At 36.2% G+C, this 25,712-nt stretch overlaps 1 protein-coding gene across 6 annotated transcripts in view; it reads right to left on the bottom strand.

Moving 5' to 3' along the window:
* The window catches only part of DGKB (diacylglycerol kinase beta), a 538,418-nt gene that overhangs the window by 21,603 nt on the left and 491,103 nt on the right, over window positions 1-25,712 (bottom strand). For all 6 annotated transcript variants that reach the window (XM_054564443.1, XM_054564440.1, XM_054564442.1 and 3 more), the window contains 2 exons: window positions 7,823-7,943; window positions 6,996-7,056 (listed from right to left, as the gene is read on the bottom strand). In XM_054564443.1, the coding sequence (XP_054420418.1) occupies window positions 6,996-7,056; window positions 7,823-7,943 (182 nt within the window). The remainder of the gene's footprint in view (window positions 1-6,995; window positions 7,057-7,822; window positions 7,944-25,712) is intronic.

Raw genomic sequence — 25,712 nt, 5'->3', positions numbered from 1 at the left:
CAATATTAGTTTCAGGTGTACAACATAGTAACTTGACATATCTATACTTTAGGATGTGATCACCATGATAAGTCTAGAAACTGTCTGTTCCTATACAATAATATTATTAACTTTATTCCCTGTGCTATAAATTACACCTTATGACTTATTTGTTTTATAATAGGAAGTTTATACCTCTTATTTCCACTTAACTTTTTCACCCCTCTGGCAACCATCAATTTGTTCTCTGTATCTATGAGTCTACTTTCATGTTTTGTTTTTTAGAGTCCACATATAAGTGAAAACATAAGGTGTATTCTACAATTACTTATTGTAGATTATGCTTGATTTTTGTCACTTTTTTGTTTTAACATTCATACTAGCTTTTTGCTACTTTTCATACTTGATTTTGCTACTTTTCATACTTGATTTTGCTACTTTGGTGTTTTAACATTCATACTAGCTTTTTTAAGTGGCTGGTTCTTTATTATATATTTTCCTTTACCAGTGAGATTTTTTTTCTTTCATATGTTTTCTTATGGTTTATAGCTTTTTTTTAATTTGAACTTAAAGAAGACCAGTTTACATTTCTTTTCAAATTGGTTTAGTGGTGATGGACTATAGTTACTGCTTCTCAGGGAAAGAATCTTTCCTTCTATTCTGTCTAACTTTGCTGAGTAGTGAGAAACTACATTGTAGTTTCTTTTCTTTCAGCACTTTAAATATATTCTGACACTTCCTTCTGGCCAGAAAAGTTTCTGCTGAGAATCAGCTCATAGACTTATGGGGTTGCCCTTGTAGGTAACTAGTCATTTTCCTCTGAATGTCTTCAATATTCTCTTTATTTTTAACTTTTGCCATTTTACTTATAATATGCCTTGGTGTGGATCTCTTTAGGTTCATCTTATTTGGGACTATGTGCTTCCTGGACCTGAAAGTCTGTTTCTATCCCCAGTAAGTCAGGAAAGTTTTTGGCCATTATTTCCTCAAACATGTTTTCTGCACCCTTTTTTCTCTTTCTGATAGCCATATAATACAAATGTTTGTATGTTTTATGTCATCTCAGAAGCCCCTTACAATATCTTTGTTTTTTTTAATTGTTTTTTCTTTTTGCTGTTGTGATTGGGTGATTTCTCTTATTCTTTCTTCCAGGTCATTAACCTGTTCTGTATTACATAGTCTGTTCTTGTTTCTCTCTAGCATGTTTTTCATTTCAGTTATTGTATTCTTCAGCTCTGATTGGACTTAACAAAATTTTTTTTCTAACTCTTTGTTAGGGTTCTCACTGTGTTCTCTATTTTTCTCCCAAGTTTGGAGCGCTTACTGACCATCAATTTGAGTTCTTTATCAGGCAAATTAATTATCTCTGCTTCTATAGGTTTCTTTTTTCTTTCTCTTTCATTTGAAACATATTTCTCTACCTCCTCATTTTTGTTTGACATCTTGTGTTTGTTTCTATGAATCAGATGAAAGAACTACTTTTCCCAATTTTAAAGGAGTGGCCTTGTGTTGGAGCTACCTCTGTAGAAATGTGTGTGCTGATTTCTTTGGCGAGCTGGTTAAAGCTATAGTGGGTATATGCAGTTCTGGGTTAGCACCCTGGCAGCCTATGTTGCAGGTTGTCCCTTCAGAGTAAGGATCTCTTGGTTACCACATCACCTATCCTTCTTTATGTGGTCCGTCTCTTATTCATTTTGCAGAAGCTCTTCAATCAACCCTCAGTGGTTTTTCAGGAGGAATTATCTACATATAAGTGCACTTTTTGTTTATGTTGGAGGAGGTGAGTTCAGGGTCTTCCTATACCACTATGTTGAACCCCAATAAGTTGATAATTTCAATGTAATATACCGTATTTTTCTCTGAATAATGTGCACCCATATTTTTGGCCACAATTTTCAGGAAAAAAAACTTTCATTTTAATTTTTAACTCAATAATGTATTTATTTATACTTAGATACTTGTTTTTTGTATTATGAAGGAATTTTAGCATTTATTTTTGAACATACTATGGTACGAGAAGTTTTATGTAACAAATAATTACAAAACACAAGAACAGCTGCAAGGTATTTAAGGTAGTACCCATGTATAATACACATCTTTATTTTACCCTCAAAAAATTGAGCAAAAAAGTATACATTATGCATGGCAAAATACTGTAGTTAGTTCTTTGATAAAGCTATGAAATACTGAGGCAGAACTTTTAGATTAGTTGAAATCAGGGATAAGGTGGAAGAGTGAATAAAATGATGATGTTCAGGTTATGGAGAAAGGGCAGCATGAAATGAGTCTCAAAAGATGAGTTGTATTGCTCAACTAAATGAAAAGAGAAGTTTATTTGGACAGGAGGAAAGTGCATGAAGAGATGAAAAGAAGGGCGAGATGACATTGGTGACACAAGAAGCTTCACTTGAATTATATTTTCTCAAATAGAAAGAAATTAAATGATTTTAAGTAGAGGAGTGTCATAGTGAGATTAGTATTTTATAGTGACAATTCTGGCAAAAAGTAAAAGATGGATTTAAATAGAAAAAATGGAGATAGGGAAAGATTGATGTGATTATTGCTGGAAATGAGAGAGAAATACAATAAAGTGGCCAAATCTAGGATAGTGGTATTAGGGATGGGGGGAAAAACGGAAAAGGTTTCAGAAATATGTCATACCACTAGGTGGGCATAGTAATTAATATGAGGGTATGGGAAAGTATAGAATGACTCACAGATTTTTAGCTTAGGAAGCACTGGATGCATAATAGTAACTAACTCAATTGGTAAAAGAAGGAAGAGGAGTTTTGGAATGTTAAGAGAAGTCAGTATTTGGTGTGTGTGGGGTGCAGGGAGGTAGACAAGTCCATTAAGTTATATTTAATGAAGTTTAGTATGGTCATTCCTCACTTAACAAAACTTAACTGGGAATCCATCACTTGCAAAATTGGTAATGGGAGGACTCCATATACAGACACAAAATCTGGCCTAGTCTATGGTCTATGATATCTTATTGTCACCATCTTCTCCAAAAGCTCCTCTCCCCAAGCCCTCCCATGATAGAAACATATTGACAACAGAGTCAGTATGTTTGATGTGCTCAGGAGGAAGGACTGGGGAGGAGGAAGATAGGAGAGAACAGGCACTGGAATCCAGCCTAAAGAAAGCTCTTCTTGAACTCTTTCAATGTGACATTTTCTAGAATTAGTTATGATATGCTTATTAAGATGGGTAATAGTTATGTGGCCAAAATCCACTCTCTCTTAACTCAGTGACTATTAGAAAAACTGTAAACACAGGGATATTTAACAGATTTGTGTTTACTATTTAAATGTGGTATAATTTGAAAGGTCATAAAAATTACAAAATATATATTTGAAGAGTTAATTTTAAGATCTTCAGTTTTTGTTTTTCCTAACATTTGAACCCAGGATTTGTGAAATTTGTAAGTAAATATTATGTTAATTTATTTTCAATTACTTTATTGTGGTAAAATATAAGTAATATAAAATTTTCCATTTTAATGATATTTAAGTGTACAGTTCAATGGCATAAAGTACATTCTCATTGCTGTACAAACATCAATGTCATCTATCTCCAAAACTTACATTACTTTGTTTTTTTTTAAAAAGTATTAAATGTTGTAAAATTCAAGACCTGCTTATCACCTGCCTTTCCATTTTATATATCCACTTATAGAAAATAGGACGTCTGTTGTACTCTAAAATTATATCTAGAGCAATTTCTGCACATACTGAAGATCAGCTTATGGATATTTAATTTTGGCAAAGACTTTTAACATTCTACCAATTCTATGTCCTATAAGAAAAACACTGTGTTATTGAATCAAAGCAAAGAACACTTTTTAGTTAAACCATAACAAAGCTATGACTATTAAACATTCTCTTCAGGAGAGTGAAATTTAAAGTTCAGGACTCCATGTGGTTCTAGGAAATGTAGAGTATGCCAGAATGTGAAATAACAATAATGAGCCATACTCTAGTACAGTTCTTGGCCCACTGAAGGCTATAATAAATGTTTTATGTGAATAAAAGCATTTACTAGGAGAGAAAATTAAGCATGAGTTATGTAAAATGTATTATTAATTTAACAATTGTGTAGATCATGATAATTAATAGGCAAATTGAATGTCCAATTACTAACTGAAAGAAAACAACGAATGTATCATTACAAGTGCTATATGAAATAAGCTAAAATTATTCTAAAACATTAATTAGATTTTAATAGACATAGATATTTAAAAGCTGGGAAGAAGCACTGTGTGATTTACTGAAGGCCATACTCTAGAGGGTCGGTGTCACAAGGACGCACTGGAGCCTTTTCAAGTTGAGATCCACAGTGGGGAGTAGCCACGAACAATGTAGACGGTGGAGCCAGGCCACCTGTGTTCCCATTTCTACTCTGCCATTTGTTATCGGTGTGGAATCAAACAAACTATTTAGCCTTTGTCTGCCTCAGTACCTTTATCGGCAAAATGAAGCCAATCATAAGTTTTGTGAGAAATATGTCAAAACATGTCAAGTGTCTCAAACTGTACATGGCACAAACTCAAAGCTTAATAAGTGGTAGATATTACTACTGCCATGAATCCTCCATAATTTAAAACATAGCAAAAAAACTAAATTCCTTTTCTTTGAGAAGAGTCCAAAATAGTATAGAGTACTAATGGAAGGTGTTTGTTTTCATTGTCTTTCACTTATTCTCTTGTGACCCAGACGGATCACAAGGCGGATGAAAAATGACCTTTCCTGAAAGACAAGAAAAGTGCTGTTCTCACCATGACTCACATCCTGTATCACAACCACCATCGCCAGGAGCACTGCAACTACGATCGCCACCAGCACTGAGAGCACCTCCACCAGCTCGTCCTGACACCATCGTTGCCGCTGTATCCACCACCATCATCATCACAACTACCATCGTCACTGTGAGCCCAGGTTTCACCGCTATTTCCGTCATCACAGTCATGACCGCTGTTGCCGCCCAACCATAACCGTCACGATCGCCGCTGCCACCATACCATCGCCGCCCCCACTGATAGCACGTCCACCAGGTCACTGGGACCATCACTGCCTCCCCGCCACCACCCACAACCACAGCTACAACACTTTTAACCTCCACATGAGTATAAATCTGAACTTAAAAGTGTCAATGGGAAGAAAGAACAATAACAGGCAAGACGATGTAACTGTGTATATGCCGGTGAAGGGAAGAACAGGACATTTAAAAGGGCATTGGGAACTGTGTGCAGAGACAACAAAAGGCATACCAAGTAGCCAGTCTTGAGTAAATTTTTACACATGTTTATTTTACAGTTTTACAGAATTAATGTACTTCACGTACTTGGGATTCAAGTAGCTAAAAGGAATATGCCAGAAAAAAACAAAAAGTCTTATGTATGAGCTGTGGAAAAGGCTGAGTCGATGGCTTTAGAGCAAAACCACTGGAAAAATACAATTAAAACTTCCCTCTTATATACTAACCTGTGCTGTCTGAAATCTGTAGCTAAAGTTGTGTAAACTAGTGGTTAAGAGAATGGGCTTTAATGAAAGAGTCTTGGATTTAAGTTCCACATATGCTACATATATGACCTTGTGATTCAACCTTCCAAAGCCTCAATTTTCTCCATCTGAAAAACGATGATAACCATTATTTAGACTTTGTGTAAATATTTAAAAATACTTACATAATGTGCTGTGTCAATTATACTTCAATTTAAAAATGAATGTAATACCAGCACTTAGCACAATGCTTATACTAATCTAATATTAAGACCTTCTCTGTTACTCTCTAAACAGTTTCACACTCAATCTTAAGGTAAGGGCGAACATTGATTCATCTCCTCCTCTCATCCCTTATCCTTCACCCCAAGGGAACTCATTAGCAAATTCTTTCTGTTTCAGTTCCAGAATGTAGCTCGAATTCATCCACGTCCCTGCCACTATCTTTGCCTAACCCCAGACTACTCTGATAGATCCTGTCTCCCAGCTGCTAGTCAGAACAATCCATTCTTCACATAGCAGCCAAGGTGAACTTTAAACATGTCAATCAGATGATGCTCAAAGCCTTCAATCACTTTCTATTACACTTAAAATCAGATGATAACTCTTTACCATCATTTTTCTATGTGACCTGACCTCTGGCCATCTTTTTATCTTATCTCTTACCACTTTCCCCCTATTTCTAGAAGATGTGGTCATACCACCCTCCTTACTGTTTTGTTTTTTTTTAAACACACTGAGCTTTAAGTCTTCTTTCATAGAGGCCTCCAGGTCCACATATCTAAAGTAGTATCCTCTATACCCAGTCCCTCTCCATTATTTTGCCTTATGTTTTCATAACTCTTTTAATCTGAAGTTATTCTTATATGTCAATTTGCATTTATTTAATCTACTACTATCAAAAGTAAGACAATTATATCATTGATCATGTTCCTATTCTCAGCTCCAACAGCAGTGCCTTGCATATTTTTAAAATGTAATAAGATATTCACTATACAAATGGAAATAGAAATTTTAAAAGGTATAAATGCCTGACTTGAGTAATATCTCATTACAGAGAAAACTATAGGGGGAATTTTTCTATGGAGAAGGAAGCTCACAGATCCCCAAATGGAGGCAAAAGAACAGATGGAAGACTTTTATCTGAAGGCCTCATATATAATTTTTTCATAAGCTGTTCTGAAATAAGTACAAGAAAGGTTAAGAGAAACTTGATCAATTTTGTTTAGTTCCAGAGTGTATAATTGATCTGTGGTATTTAAAGGTTATACTTAGGTTAACACAGACATTCATTCCATAGCTGACTCATTGTCAAGGGCATACAATGCCCAAAACCTGAATATAATGGTTCCGTCACATAAATAAGGAAAAAAATGGGACATGGCAATAGGTCCAAAACTTACCTATTATGCTTATTTAGCTATAGAATTATGTGATTAGTTAGTTATAAGAGTACATAACACCTAATAAGCAAAAAAGAAAGTAACATCAAATTTCAACTCCTCCACTCACTGTGCACGGGGTCTGCATCCAGGGTTCCCCATCGATCTGCATTGGCAATGACTTGCTAGTCCTGAAAGAAGATATTTCCTTTAAATATAACACTGGAACACTTTACCTAACAGATAATACACATAAGATATCAGACAATGAGACCAGGAAATGCAGATATGGTAATAGCTGGACTCTCAAGTTACATATTTTAAAAGGAACTTCTACTCTTGTTTATTAAGGAATTCACTCTTGTTTATTAAGGAATATGCTCCTGTTTATTAATGAATACTTGATCACAGGACTGTTAAACTTTCTGGTAGATGTGGTTATAGAAACAGAACTCTGATTCCAAAAAAAAATAATGTAGGGTATGCGTTTAACGGCCAAATCAGAGTTCCTACAGCCGGAAGAGGCTCCTTGTTTTCATGCAAAGCCACATTGCAAACCTGGAAAAAAAAGTGTTTGATGGCACTTTGGTCCATGAAAGAATTTATGTTAATAATGCTTCCACAGCATTCTCACGGGGTCATTTGCCCAGCAGACAACTCAGTTCTTTAGTAAGCTGAACAGAGTGTGACAAAGCTCAGAGAGGATGAAATTTGTATGTTCGAATTGTATCCATGGTCTCAATAAGGTAATATCTAATCCCAATGGACCTGATAAGCAATAGCTAACCAAAACTTTGTAAAATCCGCCCATTTTCAGTATTTTGAAATATAACAGTATTAATGATTAATAACTTGAGGCACAAATAAGACAAATGCTGTTATGTGTTATGCATACTTTTAATTAGTCTATAGCTATGCCATGTTAACCCCCCTTTTCAACTGCAGAGAAAGAACTACCTGATGACCACAGAGGAGCACTGAGCCAGCCGCCGCCCAGCACTTTTTAGTCCTGTGTATATTTGCCCCATCTCCATGGCTCCTTCCAAGCCAACCACCTCCAGCAGCTGATCACTCAGATCTGAAAGAAAGCAGAGCCTTGTATGTTACAGTGCATAGGCACATGTGTACGATTTAATGACATCAGATATGATGGAGCTGAAAAATAAAAGCTACTTCACAAAGAAAGCTTCTCTGTCTTAGATACTGAAAGTAATGAAAAGATGGCCTATTTATGAAACTCTCAGTTTAACTAAACCATGAGGTACTGTGGGAAAAGATTTGCTGTCAGCTTATTCTAAAACAAAATGGGAAGAATGGATTCAGAGCCAAATAATGCCAAAAAATATACCAGTAGTTCTTAACATCAACAAACTTAATGTTATTCCACATGTATATATGGCACATTTATACATCCCACATCAGACATTTGGCAGCAAATACACATTTCAGCACTATAAATAAAGTATAAGGATATGCTGTCAAATATGATTTTGTTAAATTACTCCAACAAAAGACCTAAGAGATCATGCAGTTAAAGTTCTCAATTTAGAGATAAGAAGATCGAGTCTCTAAATCATTGAATGACTTGTCCAAAGTCTTTGGTAACTTTGTGCAGAAGTTCAAGAAATGATATTAATTTATTGAAGGGTTCTTCTATGATAGGAATTTGCTATGAAAATACTATTTGGGAGTAGACAGGATAATTAGCACAGGAAAATATTTTTTTCCTAAGTGATTTCAGAGAGAGGGGGACAGAGAGATCTATTTGTTGTTCCACTTAATTACACATTCATGGGTTGCTTCTTGTATGTGCCCTGACCTAGGATTGAACGTGCAACCTTGGCATATCGGGCCAATGTTTTAACTTACTGAGCTACCCAGCCGGGGTTCTTATTTTCCCCCCCGGAAGACAGCATAAAGAGGTAATAGTACTAAGCATTGTTTGTTGAGTATTTACTAAGTGTCTGTCACTGAGCTAATCATTTTTACATAGCATCTCATTTGTTCCACCTGAAGCCATTTTAACACAAATAAGATTATTCCCATTTATTGAGAGAAGCTGAAAATTAGAGCAGTTAACTAATTTATTCAGATGCACATACCTGAAGTTACAGAGCCAAAGTTTGAACCCAAACACTTTGATGCATAGCCACTCTGCAATATTTGATAAATCTGCCATATCAAAAGACAGACTTTAAAAATAATAGAAATGCTTCTTACATAGGAGGGGAGGTTGAGAAGGACTTTTTACTCAGTAAGGAAGCAAAGGTTGTGCTTCTGTTAGTGGAATCCCATAGAACCTAGCTCTGACACGCAGACCATGAGCCTACCCCTGAGCTCAGAATGCTTGAAAATCTGATTTGGAGGTGAAATTCTAGGTGCGCATATGTGGTCCTTTTATTTTGATATCCTCATGGAATTTAAAATGTAAATAAGTAGTTTAATATTGTTTTAGTGGCAGAAAAAGCTGGAGGTTGTGCCATAGAGTGAGTGGGTATGATTATACAAGGTGATCATGTAATAGCTGGCCATAGCTGAAGTTCTACTTGAAGAAAAAAAAGCAAATGTGTTTCATATGGACTCCATTTTGCATGGCAAACCTTCATTCTCCACTAATAAACCCATTTTAGCATGAAGGCCAGAGATGTAGATGACACCTTTTCAGGGTAGTTCAAGTGTGTGGCAATAGCATTTTGAAATCCCAAGGTTTGTTAGGCTCATGACCACTGGCCAATTTAATATAAACCCTTAAAATAGAAAGTGTGATCAAGTATTTTTTAAGTGAAGCAATTAAAAAAATCTGTTTTTAAACTGTAAGTTAAAGCTGCAGCATGAGATTTTTCTAAGAACAACCTCCTAGCCACAGAATCAAATGTTTACAAGTCTAATAATTCAGAGCATTTACCTTGCTCTTTTAAGCCCTATTTAGATTTATTTTTCATGAAACTTATTCTATGTTTCTAGTTTAAATTTATGTCACCAAGAACAGATGGACAGGAATGGAAACATATTCTTTCAGCTGTAGCCGGCACTAAAATTTGCTTGGCTCTGTAGCTTGAGTGTTAATATACGCATTTCTTAGATATGTCAACCAGAAATCTACACTGTGGCAAGCACTAAAACCCCAGATGTGTGTCTGCTGATATTTATAAAACAACCGCTACAACAACAACACTGAAGTTCATATTTAGTATTATATTTTTGCACTGCCTGATTCTTAAATATAGGGTCCAGCAGAAGTAAGGCCTGCTTGACTGTGGTTGGTAGGGTAATAATATGGGTGTAACAATTTATACTTTTAGTTTGAACATTTCACCTAAAATGTCATATGGTGTGCTTGAGTGTGATATCGTTATGCTACAGAATTTCACGCTTATGATTTTGTAATAAAGGATATTTTGTAATAAAAATCCTTTTATAAAAGGATTTTGTTATTTGTGCTGGACCCTGTAGGTGAATTTCATGCTAATTTTTGTAATGATCTGGTTGATGGGAACTAGTCTACAAGAAATGAAACACTTTTTCACAACAAGTTAATCTGTAAGCCCTAACTTTTCAATGAACCGCAGGGATTGTCTACACCCATACCATATTGCTACCACCTACCACTCTCCTAATTTTTTCTTTCTTTTAATTTGTTTTTGTTTTTCTCCCAGAAAATGTGCCCTGATATTCAATCCTACCATTACTAATCATTAATGAAGATATTTCTTATGGATTTAGAAGACTTAGGCTTCCAAACTTTTGTGTTCTTGCTAACACAAAGAATTGCATAAAAATAGTGGTATATTTACTAACTCTGGTAAAGGTAAATAAATACCATATTCCTTTTAGTTAGGTGTTCAGAAAAAAATAAAAAAGAAACCGTAAATTTGTGCTGCACCGATTTTATCCCTTAACACTTTCACTTTTTAAAGTACACCAGTCTGTAGTATCTGTGTACAATTGATGCTTGTTAACATATTGTCTTTGAGATCAGGGTCCTGATTGATTTCAGACTAAGATGGTTTCTAAATATATAACTTTGAACTCTGTTTCTCTATGTGGTTACATCTAAAATATCAAAGGCTTTCTCACCTTACATTCTAGCTAAAATTTATTTTAAGTGCAGGATTGCTTGCAATGTCATAACCAACCAGGTGAACCTACTTAATTGGTTTGCTACCTGGCTATTGATTTCATAGTTAAGAGTAGGAGTAGCAAACTGCAGCCCATGGACCAAGTCTGGCCTAATGCCTATTTTTGTATGGCTTGTGGGTTAAAAATGTTTTTTAAAGAGTAATACATTGTAACCTCTGAAGATTATGTAAAATTCAAATTTCAGTGTTCATAAATTAGTTTTTGTTGGAACAGAGCCACACTTACCTGTTTTAGGTTTTGTCTATGTCTGCTCTCACACTACAATAGGAGAGTAGTTGCCACAGAGACCGTATGGCTCACAAAGCCTAAGATATTGACTATCTGGACCTTTAGAGAAAAAAGTACCGACCTCTGCTTAGGAAAAAACATTAACTCTTTCAGGCCAATGAGGTTTTCACTTTAGTACTGCCACTTTAGCTGTTAACTGGCATTCCAGTGGCCTGAAAGGGCATATTCCTCAGTGTATGTATCTCTGCACAGAACAGGTATTCTCAACCACGGAATCTCATCACACTCATGTACTGTGAGGTTTTTCACAATCAGTTTATTACTCATGAAATACCCAAGTTGCCATAGACTTTATGACAAAAGAAATGAGAACAGCTTAACGTTCAGCATTAAGCTCAGTCATTGTATCTTGGCTGGCTTTCTTGAGTGTGAGAAAAAGAAGTAGAGTCATAGGTAGGAAGGCAGAAGCTGCATCCAGATCTGAACATTCAGGTAAGAGCCAGCTCCACCTGTATGAGTCACCTACCAAGTATGGAGAAATCCTACATCTTGATACTCTGAAATGTTCATCTATCCCAGGGAAGATATTGCTTTGGTTCAGGGAAAAGTAGTACTTTTCTGAAAGAGTTAAATGTGTTTCTCAGTGGCTTCACAGGGGTAGCAGGGGCAAGAGAATTTGTCAAATTTAGGATTTTCATATTTAACATAAAAAGGAACAGGCACTTCAGAAGGAAGAAACTTGATGAAATAACCCAAATTGGGTCATATTAGAGGAAGATTCTCCACGCAATGGTCAGTGACTCTGACTGTAGAAAAACACAATTTTATTTACACTAAGATAGAGTTCAAGATAAACATTTTTTTCAAGTACAAGTTTAGGAAAGAAACCATAGTTGTAGTAAAAAAATACCTGTGACTTTGTCACTGACAGGTATTTCCTTATAGCAATTTTCAACCCTTTTCATCCCCTGGCACACACAAATTAATTATTAAATTCTACAGCACACCAAAAATATATTTTTTGCTGATCTGACAAAAAGTCGGTATAATTTTGATTGATTTACAAACAATATTAGTGATAGTAATTACCTACGCTTTTTGATTCAAAGTGACTTAAAAAAAAATTCAGGTGCCTATACTTGTTACAAGGATTCCAGGTACCAAGAGTTAACCAACCAGACTCAATCTTATTATGTGACATGACCAAGACAATGCAACTCAATTATATGACCAATATATTTATGGTTTCAGACAGGGCATTCACACCAGATGGCTACTGTTGTGTTGGTGGTGTCATTTTTTATTTGACAATCTAAGGGAAAAGAGATCAGTGTTCCTGACTAAATCATCAGGAATTGCATGTTTTAAAAATTTTTGTGGCATACCTGTTGAAATTGCTGCATTTTCACATTATAGTTGTTACAGTTTTTCAAAAAACTATTTATACTATCTCTTTTAAATTTTAATACTTATTGATCCACTGTTAGATTTTTTTTTAAACCCTTACCCAAGGACATGCTTATTGATTTGAGAGGGGGAAAGGAGGGAGAGAGAGAAAGAGGGAAACATCAATGGAGAGAAACATGGGTCAGTTGCCTCTCATTTGTGCCCTGACTAGGACTGAATCTGAAATCAAATCATGTGCCCTGACTGGGAATTGAACCCATGACATTTTAGATTATGGGATGACACTCTAAACAATTGAGTCACACTGGCCAGGGATCTTCTGAGATCTTTTAAAGTTAATTTATTAATAAAGAAGCTCATATTTAACTAAATCAAAATTTCAGAAGCATTTTAATATAATTGTTTTTTTTAGCCTGCACATATATTTGTTATGAATTTTAAAACACTGCTCTGAGAAGTCTGTAGATTTTGCTGGACTTATACAAAAGCACAAAAATGGTAAGAAGCCCTACCTTAGTATTTAATTTACCTTTGACTTCGTAAATCTTTAGCTGAATGTTGTTTGTGCCTCATTACTTTGTTACGCAGGTAATCAGGGGTTATGAGTGCAAAAAACCTGAAAGTCAGAGGTAAGGCATAGATTCAGCAGCACAGGAGCAGCACAGCTAATAAGTGGGTAGCATTTATTCACAGCTTAATCTCATCACTTTTGACAGTTATGCCCTGTAATATGTCTCATTATGTAATTGTTTCAGACTGCCATATGTGAGGGAACAGAAGAGGATGCATTACAAACACAGACTGAATGTGGGCTGTAGCATTTCAGCATTTCATAGAATATAGTGTGTCCTCAAGTGAGGGGAAGGGGGCAGGGCAGGGCGCATCCTCCTTTGCGCCTGGCGTCCAGCAAAACACCACGACACTGTGGGAGGCCATGTTCTGGGGTCCATTCTTTGACTCAGAAGGAACACTTTGAAATCACTAGAAATTGCTCGTTGTATCATCTAGTAGGTCCTTATTCAGCCAGGGTGAGACAGGGCTAGCTATGGAGTTGTGTCTTCTGAGTGTGAGTAGACTGTGTACCTTCCAGCCATGTTTCATTATCTAGCAACTGTAAGAAACATGCTTGAGGATCCAGAACAAACTTCTAAAAAGCCCAGGTACACCATGAAATTCATTCACCAAAGTGAGTGCTTTGGAGATTCTTCCTTAATAAGTCCGTTTATTGTCCATCGGTTTAGATGATTTTGCACAAGCATAAATAGCTGTTTCCCTGGACCTCCATACATTAGAAAACGCAAGTTATAAAAAGGGGTGAGTGGAGAGAGCTGTAGCAAAATTTTATGACTATGGACTCTTTGTTTTACTGTATACATATGCGAATGTTAAAGCAGACTTTTAACACCTTAGGGAACATTTTACACAATCTTAGGTATATCAATAAAAATGGAAAGGGTCACTAAAAATATACTTCTATAGGTATTATATATAGGCAGCACTCCGTTCAGGGACTTACAGACATTTTTCCATTTAAGACTCATAACAATCATTTAAGACTGGTATTAATCTCCTCTTTTTATTGATGAGAAAACTATGCTACTTATCCAAGTCCTCACACATAGGTGAAAATCTGGTTTCCCAGCTAGGTATTCTTGACTCCAGATTCCATGCAACTGGAATCTGAAATGGTACCACTAATTACCGTACAACTAAATAGTTTCTGATGTCACCAAATTAAAATAGAGTATATAACCCTCATTTACAATGGCTACTGAGATTGTATATGAATTATACTCTGAAAAACCTCTGTAAGAGGGCTAAGAAAAGCAAAACACTTTTTGAAAAAATTTTCATCCCAAATGGTTAAACTGTAAAAATTTTAAAAATCAGAGTTTGGTACATAAATGGATTAACTAGAGTTACTTGGAAAATGTAGCAGTCTAAAATATCCCATTTCCTGTTGCAATCTAAAAGATAAGGGGTTAAAGTACATATACAGAATATGTATATAAAATAGAATCACATGCTTGCCTTTAAAAATGGTTTTTAAAGAATGGATTTGATCATCTCTTTTAAAGCCATCTGGTTTCTGAAAACAACCAGCTAGAGCTGACTATAACTATGTATTTTCATTCTAAAATTCCGGACTTCCCTAAATGAATCCACAAAAAGTAAAGACCAGAAATCACAATATGGCATATTGTCAACAACCTCCCTTATTGTGACCAAAGTGGTTTGGGGCCTTCAAATCACATTGTTGTGGTATACTTGAAAAGTGATCTTCACCCCGGGAACACACAACCCAAGATGCATAAGCATTTCATTCACAAGGCTCATAAAGAACCAGCCTAAAGACTTCCCACAGCAATCTCTGCTGCAACTGACAATGTGTATTAAAGCAAATGTAAGCAGAGAGTTTATGAGCACAAGCTAGCCGTCAACCTGAACACTGCTGCTTCTGGATTCTTGCGTCGGTTCGTTCTCGTTAAATTTTGTGTAAGGACTAAGGGCTGTGGCTGGTTTTCTGTGAAAATGAGCTTTTAGTGTTAGTAGGGATGTTTTCACAGCACCAAGCCTCCTCTGCCTTCTTCCATAAACTACATGTCTTCATTTGTCTCCTCACATTGGCACTGCTCCCCAACAAAGCAATGCTCAGGAATGGTGGCTGATGGATGTCAGCAAATTCTGAAGAGTTTCTGAGGGAACACCCTGTACCCTAATGCTAATGCCTGCTGTGGGGGTGGGATCATCAGGAAGACACCCACCCTTCTTCTCCTAAGAATTAAGCAGTTTCAATAATTAAACAAAAAAGAATCCAAATAAAAATCCAGCTTATTAAGGGGCAATGCCAGATTACTTTACATATGACTATGTAGTCTTCACATTCACTTTCCAGAATCACTGTGAAAATCAGTTCTTTTCTTGAAATATAATATACAATATAATGGCACATTTTACTGTATCTTATTTTAGCTTCAATGAAATATGAAATGTATGAAAAAAATAATTTTTTAAAAACTATGGTAATGGATTTAAGCTCACTTATGCACTTAATGCTAAAAATTAAAATAAGGACAACACAATGATAAAGAATAGTAATTAACATTGAAAAATTCCCTGTATAACAGATCTGCATTTTACATCCAGTTTATCTCAGTAACAGATAAATATTGTGCTCCTAGCAGGAGATTGAGAGATTCTATTATATTGGGGCTTTGTGCTTTCTCCGACCACTTGCATAAAAACACATTGCTCATTGAAGAAAATCTTACTTTTCTGGCAGTTAATAGATCTTTGGAAAAGAGGTTACATGATTAAATAGAATTGAATCCCTGTAACCATTACTTAGAACTTTTTGGTATTGGTAAAACAAAATTATATACCAAAATTTTGCTGTCCTGCTAGATAACCCTGGAAAACCTGCTGAATTCAAGGCTTTGCAAAAGAAGAATGCTGCAGCATCTGGTGAGAACAGCGTGAGTGTCCAAGGAGTTTTGCCGTAAGGAAGGACTGAGGATCCCCATGAGCAGAGAGCAGGGCACGAGAAAAGAACTGAGGCAGGAACTGTTACAGTCTCAGGCACTAACAACACAATATTATCATTGCCTCAGACGAGTGGTTCTTGAATCATCAATGCCTCTAGGAAAAAATTATTCAATTCAGAGAAGATTCTGCTTAATCTGTTTCTCACTTTTTCTCCAGCTTATAAATACATGGTAGACAGATGGAACATCATACCTAATAGGCTACATGTTAACAAGTAAGCTGTTAACAGCTTAATACACACCTGAAATCTTCTATTTTGATATATCCCTCCTTTTTTCCTTTCTTCTCTAGTAAGATAATTTCATTTTATGACTTTATGGCTACAGAAAAAAGAATTATATTACATTTTGGATTACTAAATTGAATTAATGTTGACATAAGTAGTTTTATTTGGATGGGATTTTAAATGAATCCCATTTGTAAATACTTATAAGAAATACAATATCCTTTGTCATGTCAATTATAAAGTTAGTGGACGTATCCATTCAACACATGAAATCACTTAGAAGAGAGAACTACCAACCTACAAGCTATATAGGAGATTTTCAATATCTATTCACCTCATGCTGCTTATTAATCATGTACTGACAAGTTTCCAAAGGGCTTGAATTTTTTAAAAATAAAGAATAAGCCCTTGTATATAGACATGTTGAGGGGATTCAGATAAATACAAAAGGTCTCTGTGAAAAAGTTTTCCTTTACATTTTAAAACACATGTCATTTTATCTTTTTATAAAAGAACTGCACTCATATTAATCCAGCTTTTAGAAAGTACAGAAACATTCATGAGTAATAGTAATGTGAAAAGTAGAAAGGGAACATTCAAAGTACCTTAGTCCCCAACAACCCTGGCGAACACAAGAGAAGTTCAATGCAAACTTTCAGATTTCCAACACTGAGAAGCTGAGGATTTTATCTCTCTTTTCAAGAAGTTGCTTTGGGGGTTGGGGAAGCCAAACCTCTTTTATAGTACAAACTTTACTAATGTAACTCATTCTTCTCCTGCCTCCTTTTATAAGAAATCTATCCTTTAAAAAAACTAGTTTAGAATATTTTTGCACTGATACTCCTTACAAAGATAAATTATTCTATTTAGTCGTATTCTTTTAAAACTTATTTGTTTAAAAGGGCTTCACTGTATTGGTCTTGTAGCCCTTCATACAACAGAACAAAAGCAGTTCTATGAAAGAAGTCTAAACTTGGACAAACCGTAAAAAAAAAAAAAAAAGCAAAGTTCCTCTCTGTTTTTATCAAATTTGATTGCTGCAGCTGTTCCCAGTTTCTGTATTTTAAAAATAGCCTTATTCAGTGCCTTGTTGGCTAAAGGCCAGAGTGCCATTAGAACATGCTGTACGGAAAACCTCTATTCAGTTACAGATACAGAAATATATTTAAGATCAGTGGGGGTCATCTGCAGCAAACACTTGTAAAGGAAAATAGAATTTTAATGTGTTTGGACTGATCACCACTTTTACCAGATAGTTTAAAGTTCCTGTGCAGGGCCTTCTTAATATTTTTTTTTTTTTTTTACTCTTAGGTGAAAATGCAGAATGACTATCAATGTCATTAGAAAAATAATGTTAGGAAGGTTTGTTTCTCCAATAGCAGTTGTACAATTGAGACAACACATTTCCAAAGAATAACTAGTAGCGGGTTCCGTTTGACAAGTTCACAAGTTTACATCCATCCGGTGAAAAGGAAGAACTATTGAGCAAATGCTACAAATGAAATCACAACTTCTCTCTGATAAGGGCCACCTAACTAAGGTCATCAGGTATGAAATAGACCAACAAACGCAAGGAAAATAAGTTGAGAAACTCATTCTGGTTCCTCCATATACTTTGAAATGTTCATCTCAGCCAAACAACTGTGATTTGAGAAAGAAATCAATGTGGGGATGGGTCAAGGGGATGAATTTTCCAGTAGAGTCTCAGAGTTGTACTCCACATCAGTTCATTCCTTTTGCTCAACTAATTTTTAAAATGAGTGTTTGGGACTAAACAGATTTATAATGAAATGTTCATTTGAGTTGCAAGTAAAAAACAAACAAACAACTTTTTCATGGATCATCAAGAGAAAGAAAAGGATTCGGAAGCCAGGGAATGAGAATAGTAAGAAAGCATCAGCAAGCAGGGGTCGAGGGTAGACCTAGGTGAAAAGAGACGTTTATTTCATGGAAATTCACACCATTGCCAAGAAGTGAAGCTTCACAGATTTTACCTTTCTGGAAAGCTAACAAGTTAGTCTCCACAGTTTTCGGGAGGCGGTCAGAAAATATGAATCTCTGGAGTCAGAGACCCAACACTTTATCGCCCACAGCATTTATGTCCATCCATCAACCCTGAATTTCCACAGGGTAAAGCAAGGAGCATTTCTACCATGAAATCAAAGAGGGGCAGAGCAAGTAGGTCAGCGAGCTCCATAGGCCTCTTGGGATAGCACTGGGCTCATTGTGAACCTCAGGACAAAAAATAAGACCCAGAGATGTCTTCTTTCCACAAAGAAGGGGGATGAAGAGATGGTGCCCAGGTGTCCTAGGTACAAAGCATAGTAGAATGAAAAGTTCAGCGGGATTGATTTGGAAAGCAGAACAAAACTGCACTGTAACAGGGCTGGTAGCTGCGCATTGCAAGGAAGCTCTTCATTAGGCTATGGATACAAGTAGTTTACTAGGTTATTCCTTAATGACTTTGGAAATGATAGTAGTGATGACAAAGTGTACACTTTATTAGACTTCTGAATAGCTATATTATGAAACAAGATATTTGTTATTTGCCACCTTTATTATAATCTCAGAAATTTTTTTAAAAAGTGTCAAGAGAAAAAGAATTAAACAAAATAGTAAAATCATACATACCAGTGTGAGGCTAGGTGCTGAGTACAGAGTGGTAAGCAAGACTTAAACACAGACTCTTCAGATAATCACTGAAAGAAAGAGGTGCACGCTCCTTGTCAGGTCAGAACTGGGCGTAAATCTGGCGCCCCAGAGGGCAACTTGCCACCGCAGGGAGGAACCACTCCAATTACTATTAATAATTTGTTTGAGCACTGGGATCTAGCCATTCCTGAACAGAGTCATGGATTTCTCAGATACATAAGCAAATATATCCATTTTGTATCTTTAGAAGTCATTTTAAATTTACACATGGATAATAAAAGTGGTCTCATTTTGTTTAGCCAGTTGAACTGGGTTTCTTTCACACGCAACTAAATGATACCTGAACAACAGACCTCCATCCAGTTCTTGCCACAGGCAGATTCATCAACCTCATTGTACGTTGGTGGTGCGCTCTCCCTCAGTGATACCTCTATTGTATTCCTCAATGAGCCAAAACTTTGGCAGCCAGCTATCCAAAATCTTAATTTTATTTCCAACACTCTTCCATGTAAATTTTTACATCTGGTCCAAACTACAATTTTCTGTTCCCTAATTAGGTCTGATTGGCACTACATGCACCCCAATAATATAAAACCTTTTACCTCCTTTCCTACTTCAATTCTGATAGTTCTCTCAGGTTCAGTTTAATAACATTTCTTCTGCAATGCTTTCTCTTGTGTCACCAACCCACCGCTAAATTTTATAAAAATACAGTATCTTTGTGGCCTTTTTGGCATTCAACCTACCCTGTGAGGCAACAATCACAGAAACAAATAATCCCATTGGCTGGGCTCTCGGGTGCAAGGCTAAGCACTTCAAAAATGACACATGACCTTGCACTTTGGTCATCTATTGCCTAATGGACCACACCAGAGCTCTTTACTGTTGCGCATGTTCATTATCAGTATTTTAGTCCAATTCTGATTTGTCCCTACAGTACAGGCAAAAGTAGTCACCATTTTGACATAGTTATTATGCATTTCTGATTATTTGAGTTTTTTCCGTCCCATATTTGGCCAAAATTTTTATTTTCCTGGTATAAATTTGATCTCCATGTTTATACTGTCATACCATACATGTTGTTTCATAGTACGACCTAACACTCATTTGTTAATTTATCCATTTATTCCATAAAACAAAGTTACATTAAACATCAAACAGAAGTTCAGTAAATCAATATACAGTATCTGCAGGACATTGGTTCTAGGACGCACTCCGATACCACAGTTTGTGGATGCTCAAGTCCCTGATATAAAATGACATAGCATTTGCCTATAAAACCGAATGCAATATAAATGCTATGTATATAGTTATTATACTGTATTGCTTGGAAATCAAATTTTTGGAATCTTTTAAAGAATATCTTCGATCTGTAGTTGATTGAATCTCAGATGTATCACCCTTGGATACAGAGGGCCAACTGCATATGCTAGGCACTGTGGAAGGTGTCTGAGGTGGATGTGAATGAAGTTACAGTTCCTAACTTGAACGACGTCAGTATCCTTAAGAGAACTGACACGTTTAAAAAAAAAGTAATGTAGTATGACTAGTGCTAGAAATACACATATTTAAAACATACATTGACGAAAATGGAAAGTGGTTAATTCTATGAGTGATGGTTGGGAGTGAGGGGACTTGGAATGGTAGGAATTTAGGGAAAGTCTTTCTGTAACTGATGATGCTGAAGGTGAATTAGGTAATGAGGACTCAGTCATGAAAGGCCTTAAAAACCTTGCTTAGGAGTTTGAGTTTTCCCTGTAGTTGACTGGGGGCCAGTGAAGATTTCCAAGCTTAAGTAGAGAAGTGATTAGATTGCATTTTAAAAAGAACATTTAGCAAGTCCTGTGGAAGATGGATTGTAAGGAAATGAGTTAAGAAGCAGGGTGATCAATTAGGGGAGCGCACATATAATCCCGATGAGAAATGACAAGGAGTTAAAGTAATACTGTGACCGTGTGCATGAAAGGAAGAATTGTTTAGGAGGTAGAACTGACAGTATCATGACTTGGGAGGTGAGGAGTGTCAGGCACAATGATGCCCAGGGTCAGGCATGTGAGAAAAGTTGATGGCAATGCCACTGAGATAAGGGAAAGTGGGCGGGGGGGAGTGGGGAGGTAGAGAACACAGGGAGTTACGTTTAGGATACACAGAGGTGGGCACATTCATATACAGCTCTCTGAAAGTCCACCTGGAGGACAGCCTGGGCAAACCTTATCTACAGACGTGAATATCTATTTCAAACTATTGTATAACCTTTAAGGGTGAGAAACATATATTGAGTTGCTTTGGAGTTTGCTGTTCTGTTTTGTTTTTAGATTCCCAAATGCACAACCTGGCACAGGACAGATAATCAATAAGCATAGGTTGAATTGGCAATAATACACTGTATTGAGTACACTTGAAGCTTTCCTGACAGTCTTATATAAGTGTCTCAGAAAGAAAGACTCACCCCTGAATTTGTTTTACAGTGAGTACTAGCTGGAAGAAAAAATGGCTCATGCTTTCAGAGAAAATTTCTTGAAGTGACAAACATATTCCTTTTGACTAAAAGCAAACATTGATGGATTACCTTTTATGTCATAATGTTTTTTAGTATTTATCTGGCACTATTTGGTTTCCCACATTTTTTAATGATTTAATATACTCATTGTACTACATAAGAACTATACTTAAGCCATTGTTAGACAGATTTTTTAAAACTTGCAACTCAAAAAGTTCTTTATTGATACAATTTTACAGGTGGGGAAAAGAAGTCAGAAAAGATCAATTATGTGCCCACAGTTATACAGTGAGTGTCTAGGGCTGTGCTCACAATATCACAACTCCTCCCTGCATCTCAAGGGTACTGATGGAAAGATTCTTTAGATAATTGTCTTTAAGTAATAATATCTTACCAAGGTAATTTTCAAAGGCAAATACTGTTGCTATTTAGTGATTTTGTTTGTTGGAAACTCCTTTGTCATTACTAAGTCTTCTCAATCTCCTCATGATTTAGAAATATTGATAACTTCATTGTTCTTACTGACTGCTCTAAAGATTGAAATCAATTTGCTACATTCGTTGATATCTTTTAAATAGCAGAAACAAGTTACAGATCTGTAACAATATAATAGAGCTGCCTACTAAAAGTTTTGTTTTCAAGTATTTCTGAAAGTGATTAAAATCTTCTAGCGTTTATAAAATTTAAAAATGCTTTCTTTAAATCAGAAATAGCCAGGTACTTATGTGTCATTATAAGATGCTAATTGATCATAACACTGTTAGTTGTTAGAAGTGTTTTATGAATTTTGAATTCTATTAAATGATGATGATTTATTTTTCCCAGATAAGTCACCATGCAAGAGGCACTTACTTATTACACATGTTTTTCAGCATATGTTGCAAGTTTATTTTAATGCTGAAGAGGCACATTATGATCAAAGCAGAATTCTGCCCAATTTAAACTGTTCCAAGCTATTTTCATACATTCACTCATGTAATACTGTAAGATTTACATTAAAATGAATGCTCCTCTACAATTAAGTGATTCAGTCAACATTTAAAAAAAAAAGGTGCAAATGTGTGCAACATGAAGAAAAAACCCCAACAGATGTGCGAATAATCTCTGCCTGGGGCCAGTATCAAAAAGAACAGTAGTGGGGGAGGGGGGCCGACTTTTATTCTTTCTATACTCTGTACCCATGTTAAAGAAAATACACAAAACAATCACAGGATTTTCCCTTATGATGATCCTTGGATTGGCCAATAACAAATTGGAGTAAGAAGCAAATAATAAACTATAAAATCAACAACAGCACTTAGATATTTATTTTGATTTTGCCTCATTCTTATAGTACTCTATTCTGACAATGAATATATTCCTAGGGCAGCAAATTTTCACCCATATTCAGAGAACATTCACATGTACAAATTGGAATACTTAGCATTAAAGCATTTAAATAGAAGTCAGCCAGGTAGGATACAAGAAGGACAAGAAAAGCTTCTGATCCTAAAGGTCATTAAACCTTCAGGACAGCGCATGCAGTCACTCAGGTTGCGTGCGACATAACTCCAGGGTCACAGTTCACATCTTAGTGACGTGAAGGCATCAGTCTGCATTTTAGAGAGCACCCCCCACACAATCACATACCATGGGGCCCTAGAAAACATCATCCGTCTACGGGAAACATGAAGAGGTTTACTTAGCTGAAGACGTGGGATTTCTATTTCCATGAGGCACTCCATTGTCACTATGGTGGCAGGCCAGAGAAAACTTGATATGCCAATTGACAATCGGAAATACTTAGAGAATCTGAAACTTCTGGTCAAATAACACCAATAAAAGATATTTAAGTGCCATTCCTATTCTCTCCTTCCCCAGGGAGCTGCAGGACATTTATCCTCCTGCCATTTTAACTGAGCTCCCCAGTGCCATCTATCTGAGAACATATACAACTGGAAATGGCACTCACTGACGAGCGTATAACTAAATAGGAGGGAAATGAGTTAATGTAATTGTACTTAAAAGTATTGCCCATTATGTTTTTTCAACTAATTAACATTCAGAGAAGTCATTGATATATATTAAGTCACATACTTTCAAATGAGTATGGCATTGTGTTTACAACACGTTCTGCGGTAGTATTTGAAATTTAAACACATGGACAGCTGCATACTGTAGCCTAATATATGAATGCATGTTTAGCTCTCATGTGACCATAAGCTTTAGCTGTTCTGAGTTATTGCACATCTTCTACACAGTTCTACAAGGATCCTTGGTGAACTGAACCTTCTAAGTGTGTTTATATGTGTGACTAACTACATAAATATGAGTGAGCAAATGATTAGCCTGAGGTCTCTGGTTAAGACACTGACCATACTTTCATCCATTACATGGGACCAACTCTTTCCCTCCTCTCTAAACTGAGAAATAAAAAGCCGCTGAGAAAACCTAGGGTTTATGATTTGGTGAGGAGTTCATATGACCTAAATTATCTCATAAAAATCTTCATTGGCTCTTTGCCCATGAGAACTAAATGGTTCAAGTTCTTAGTCAACTGGCTAAAAAGAAGCTTCCAGTGTTTGGGAACATTGTGAAATTGCCAAGACCCCTGTGGTAACCACAGGGCAACAATCTACACACACACACACACACACACATGATTTGAAATACAGGGTCATGGGTATGGGAGGGAAACACATGCTCAGGTGGATTCAGTTAAGAAGAAAAGTATTGCTATGAATATTTTCTGTTCTTGATCTGTTACTTTCATGCAGTTCTTTAAAATAAGGGAATGTGCTTTTATTCTGAGAAACTTCAAGCATTTGAATAAGCTGTGTGTGTGTGTGTGTGTGTGTGTGTGTGTGTGGTATACACACCCATATCATTAGGTGTTCAACAAAAATATAGTTTTTATTTCCTGTCAACCACTTTATTTTGCCTCCATGTTCCCATGACTCCAACCTATCAGTAAATTAGATCTCAGCTGATTTCCTCTCTAAACACGGTATAAAATCCAGGAAAATTTGAAAGCAGCCCCTCCTCCTCAGTGTGTCATTGCAACTGTTACTTGTGATACATAAGCTTGCATTCTGAGGCCCTGCCCATGTGGGACTGAGGAAACCTGCTAAAACTTGTCCTTTACATCTGAGAGTCCCAGCTCCTCCGCAGGACTCTTCCATGGAGACACCTGTGGTTCTACACCGTTCTTGGGAACTGCCCACCATCACCCCTTCCCCTGGCTGGCTCAGGAAAGCCTCTTCTTTCTCTCTCCTTACCCCTACAAACCGCTCTTTCTCTGAAACATCTCATAGCATCTCTTCAGAGAGCAAACGCCAAAAATCGCTGGCAGAGGGCTGACTATGGTCCACAAAACTGTTTGATTTACACCATACTCTACTGTAAAAAATTTAATTGTTGCTAACTTTTTTTAATTCATCAATTTTTTCTTCTTTAAAATAAAAAAAAAAAATTGCCCTTTATTGGCCCCAGGAATAAAGTACTCTAGGCAAAGGCTTGGTTGAATTGGAAGGGACACATGTTCTTTTAAAAACAAGGAGATCTGTAAGGAGGGCAAGTTGGCTCAGTGTTGATGGATCCTTCAATCATTCAAGACTCTCAGACTTACAGGTTTATGTGGAATCTACGTACATTTTTAAATGTTAAGCAGAATGGGAGAAAATATTTGTAAACTATATATTTGATAAAAAGTTAAAATCTAAAATATAAGTAACTCCTACAAATCATTAGCAAAAACAAACAACCTGATTTAAACAAGAGCAATGGACCTAAATGGACATTTCTCCAAAGAACACATACAATGACAAATCGGCATTATGAAAAGTTGCTCAACATCTCTAATCATCAAGAAAATGCAAATCAAAATCACAATGAGGTATCACCTCACATCTGTTAGAATGGCTACTTTACTCTATGATTTTCTCAGTAGTTTTATAGCAATTAAACACGCAGGTTTTATAATAGAAGCCTGGGTCCAGACTGTTGCTCTTTAACTTATCAATTGTGTGACCTTAAAACATATATTTATTCTTTGCAGGCACCTGTCCCTTCATCTGTAAAATGAAATACAAATACCTAGTGATGGCATATATTCAACACACTCACCGTAGTGCTCGGTACAGGACAGGAACTCAATAGTTGCTGTTAAT

This window comes from Pteronotus mesoamericanus, unplaced genomic scaffold (genome assembly GCF_021234165.1).
Source record: "Pteronotus mesoamericanus isolate MK-2021 breed Mesoamerican mustached bat unplaced genomic scaffold, CSHL_Meso_final scaffold_85, whole genome shotgun sequence".
In the NCBI taxonomy this organism is placed as follows: domain Eukaryota; kingdom Metazoa; phylum Chordata; class Mammalia; order Chiroptera; family Mormoopidae; genus Pteronotus; species Pteronotus mesoamericanus.
This window is presented reverse-complemented; position numbering and strand designations above follow the sequence as displayed.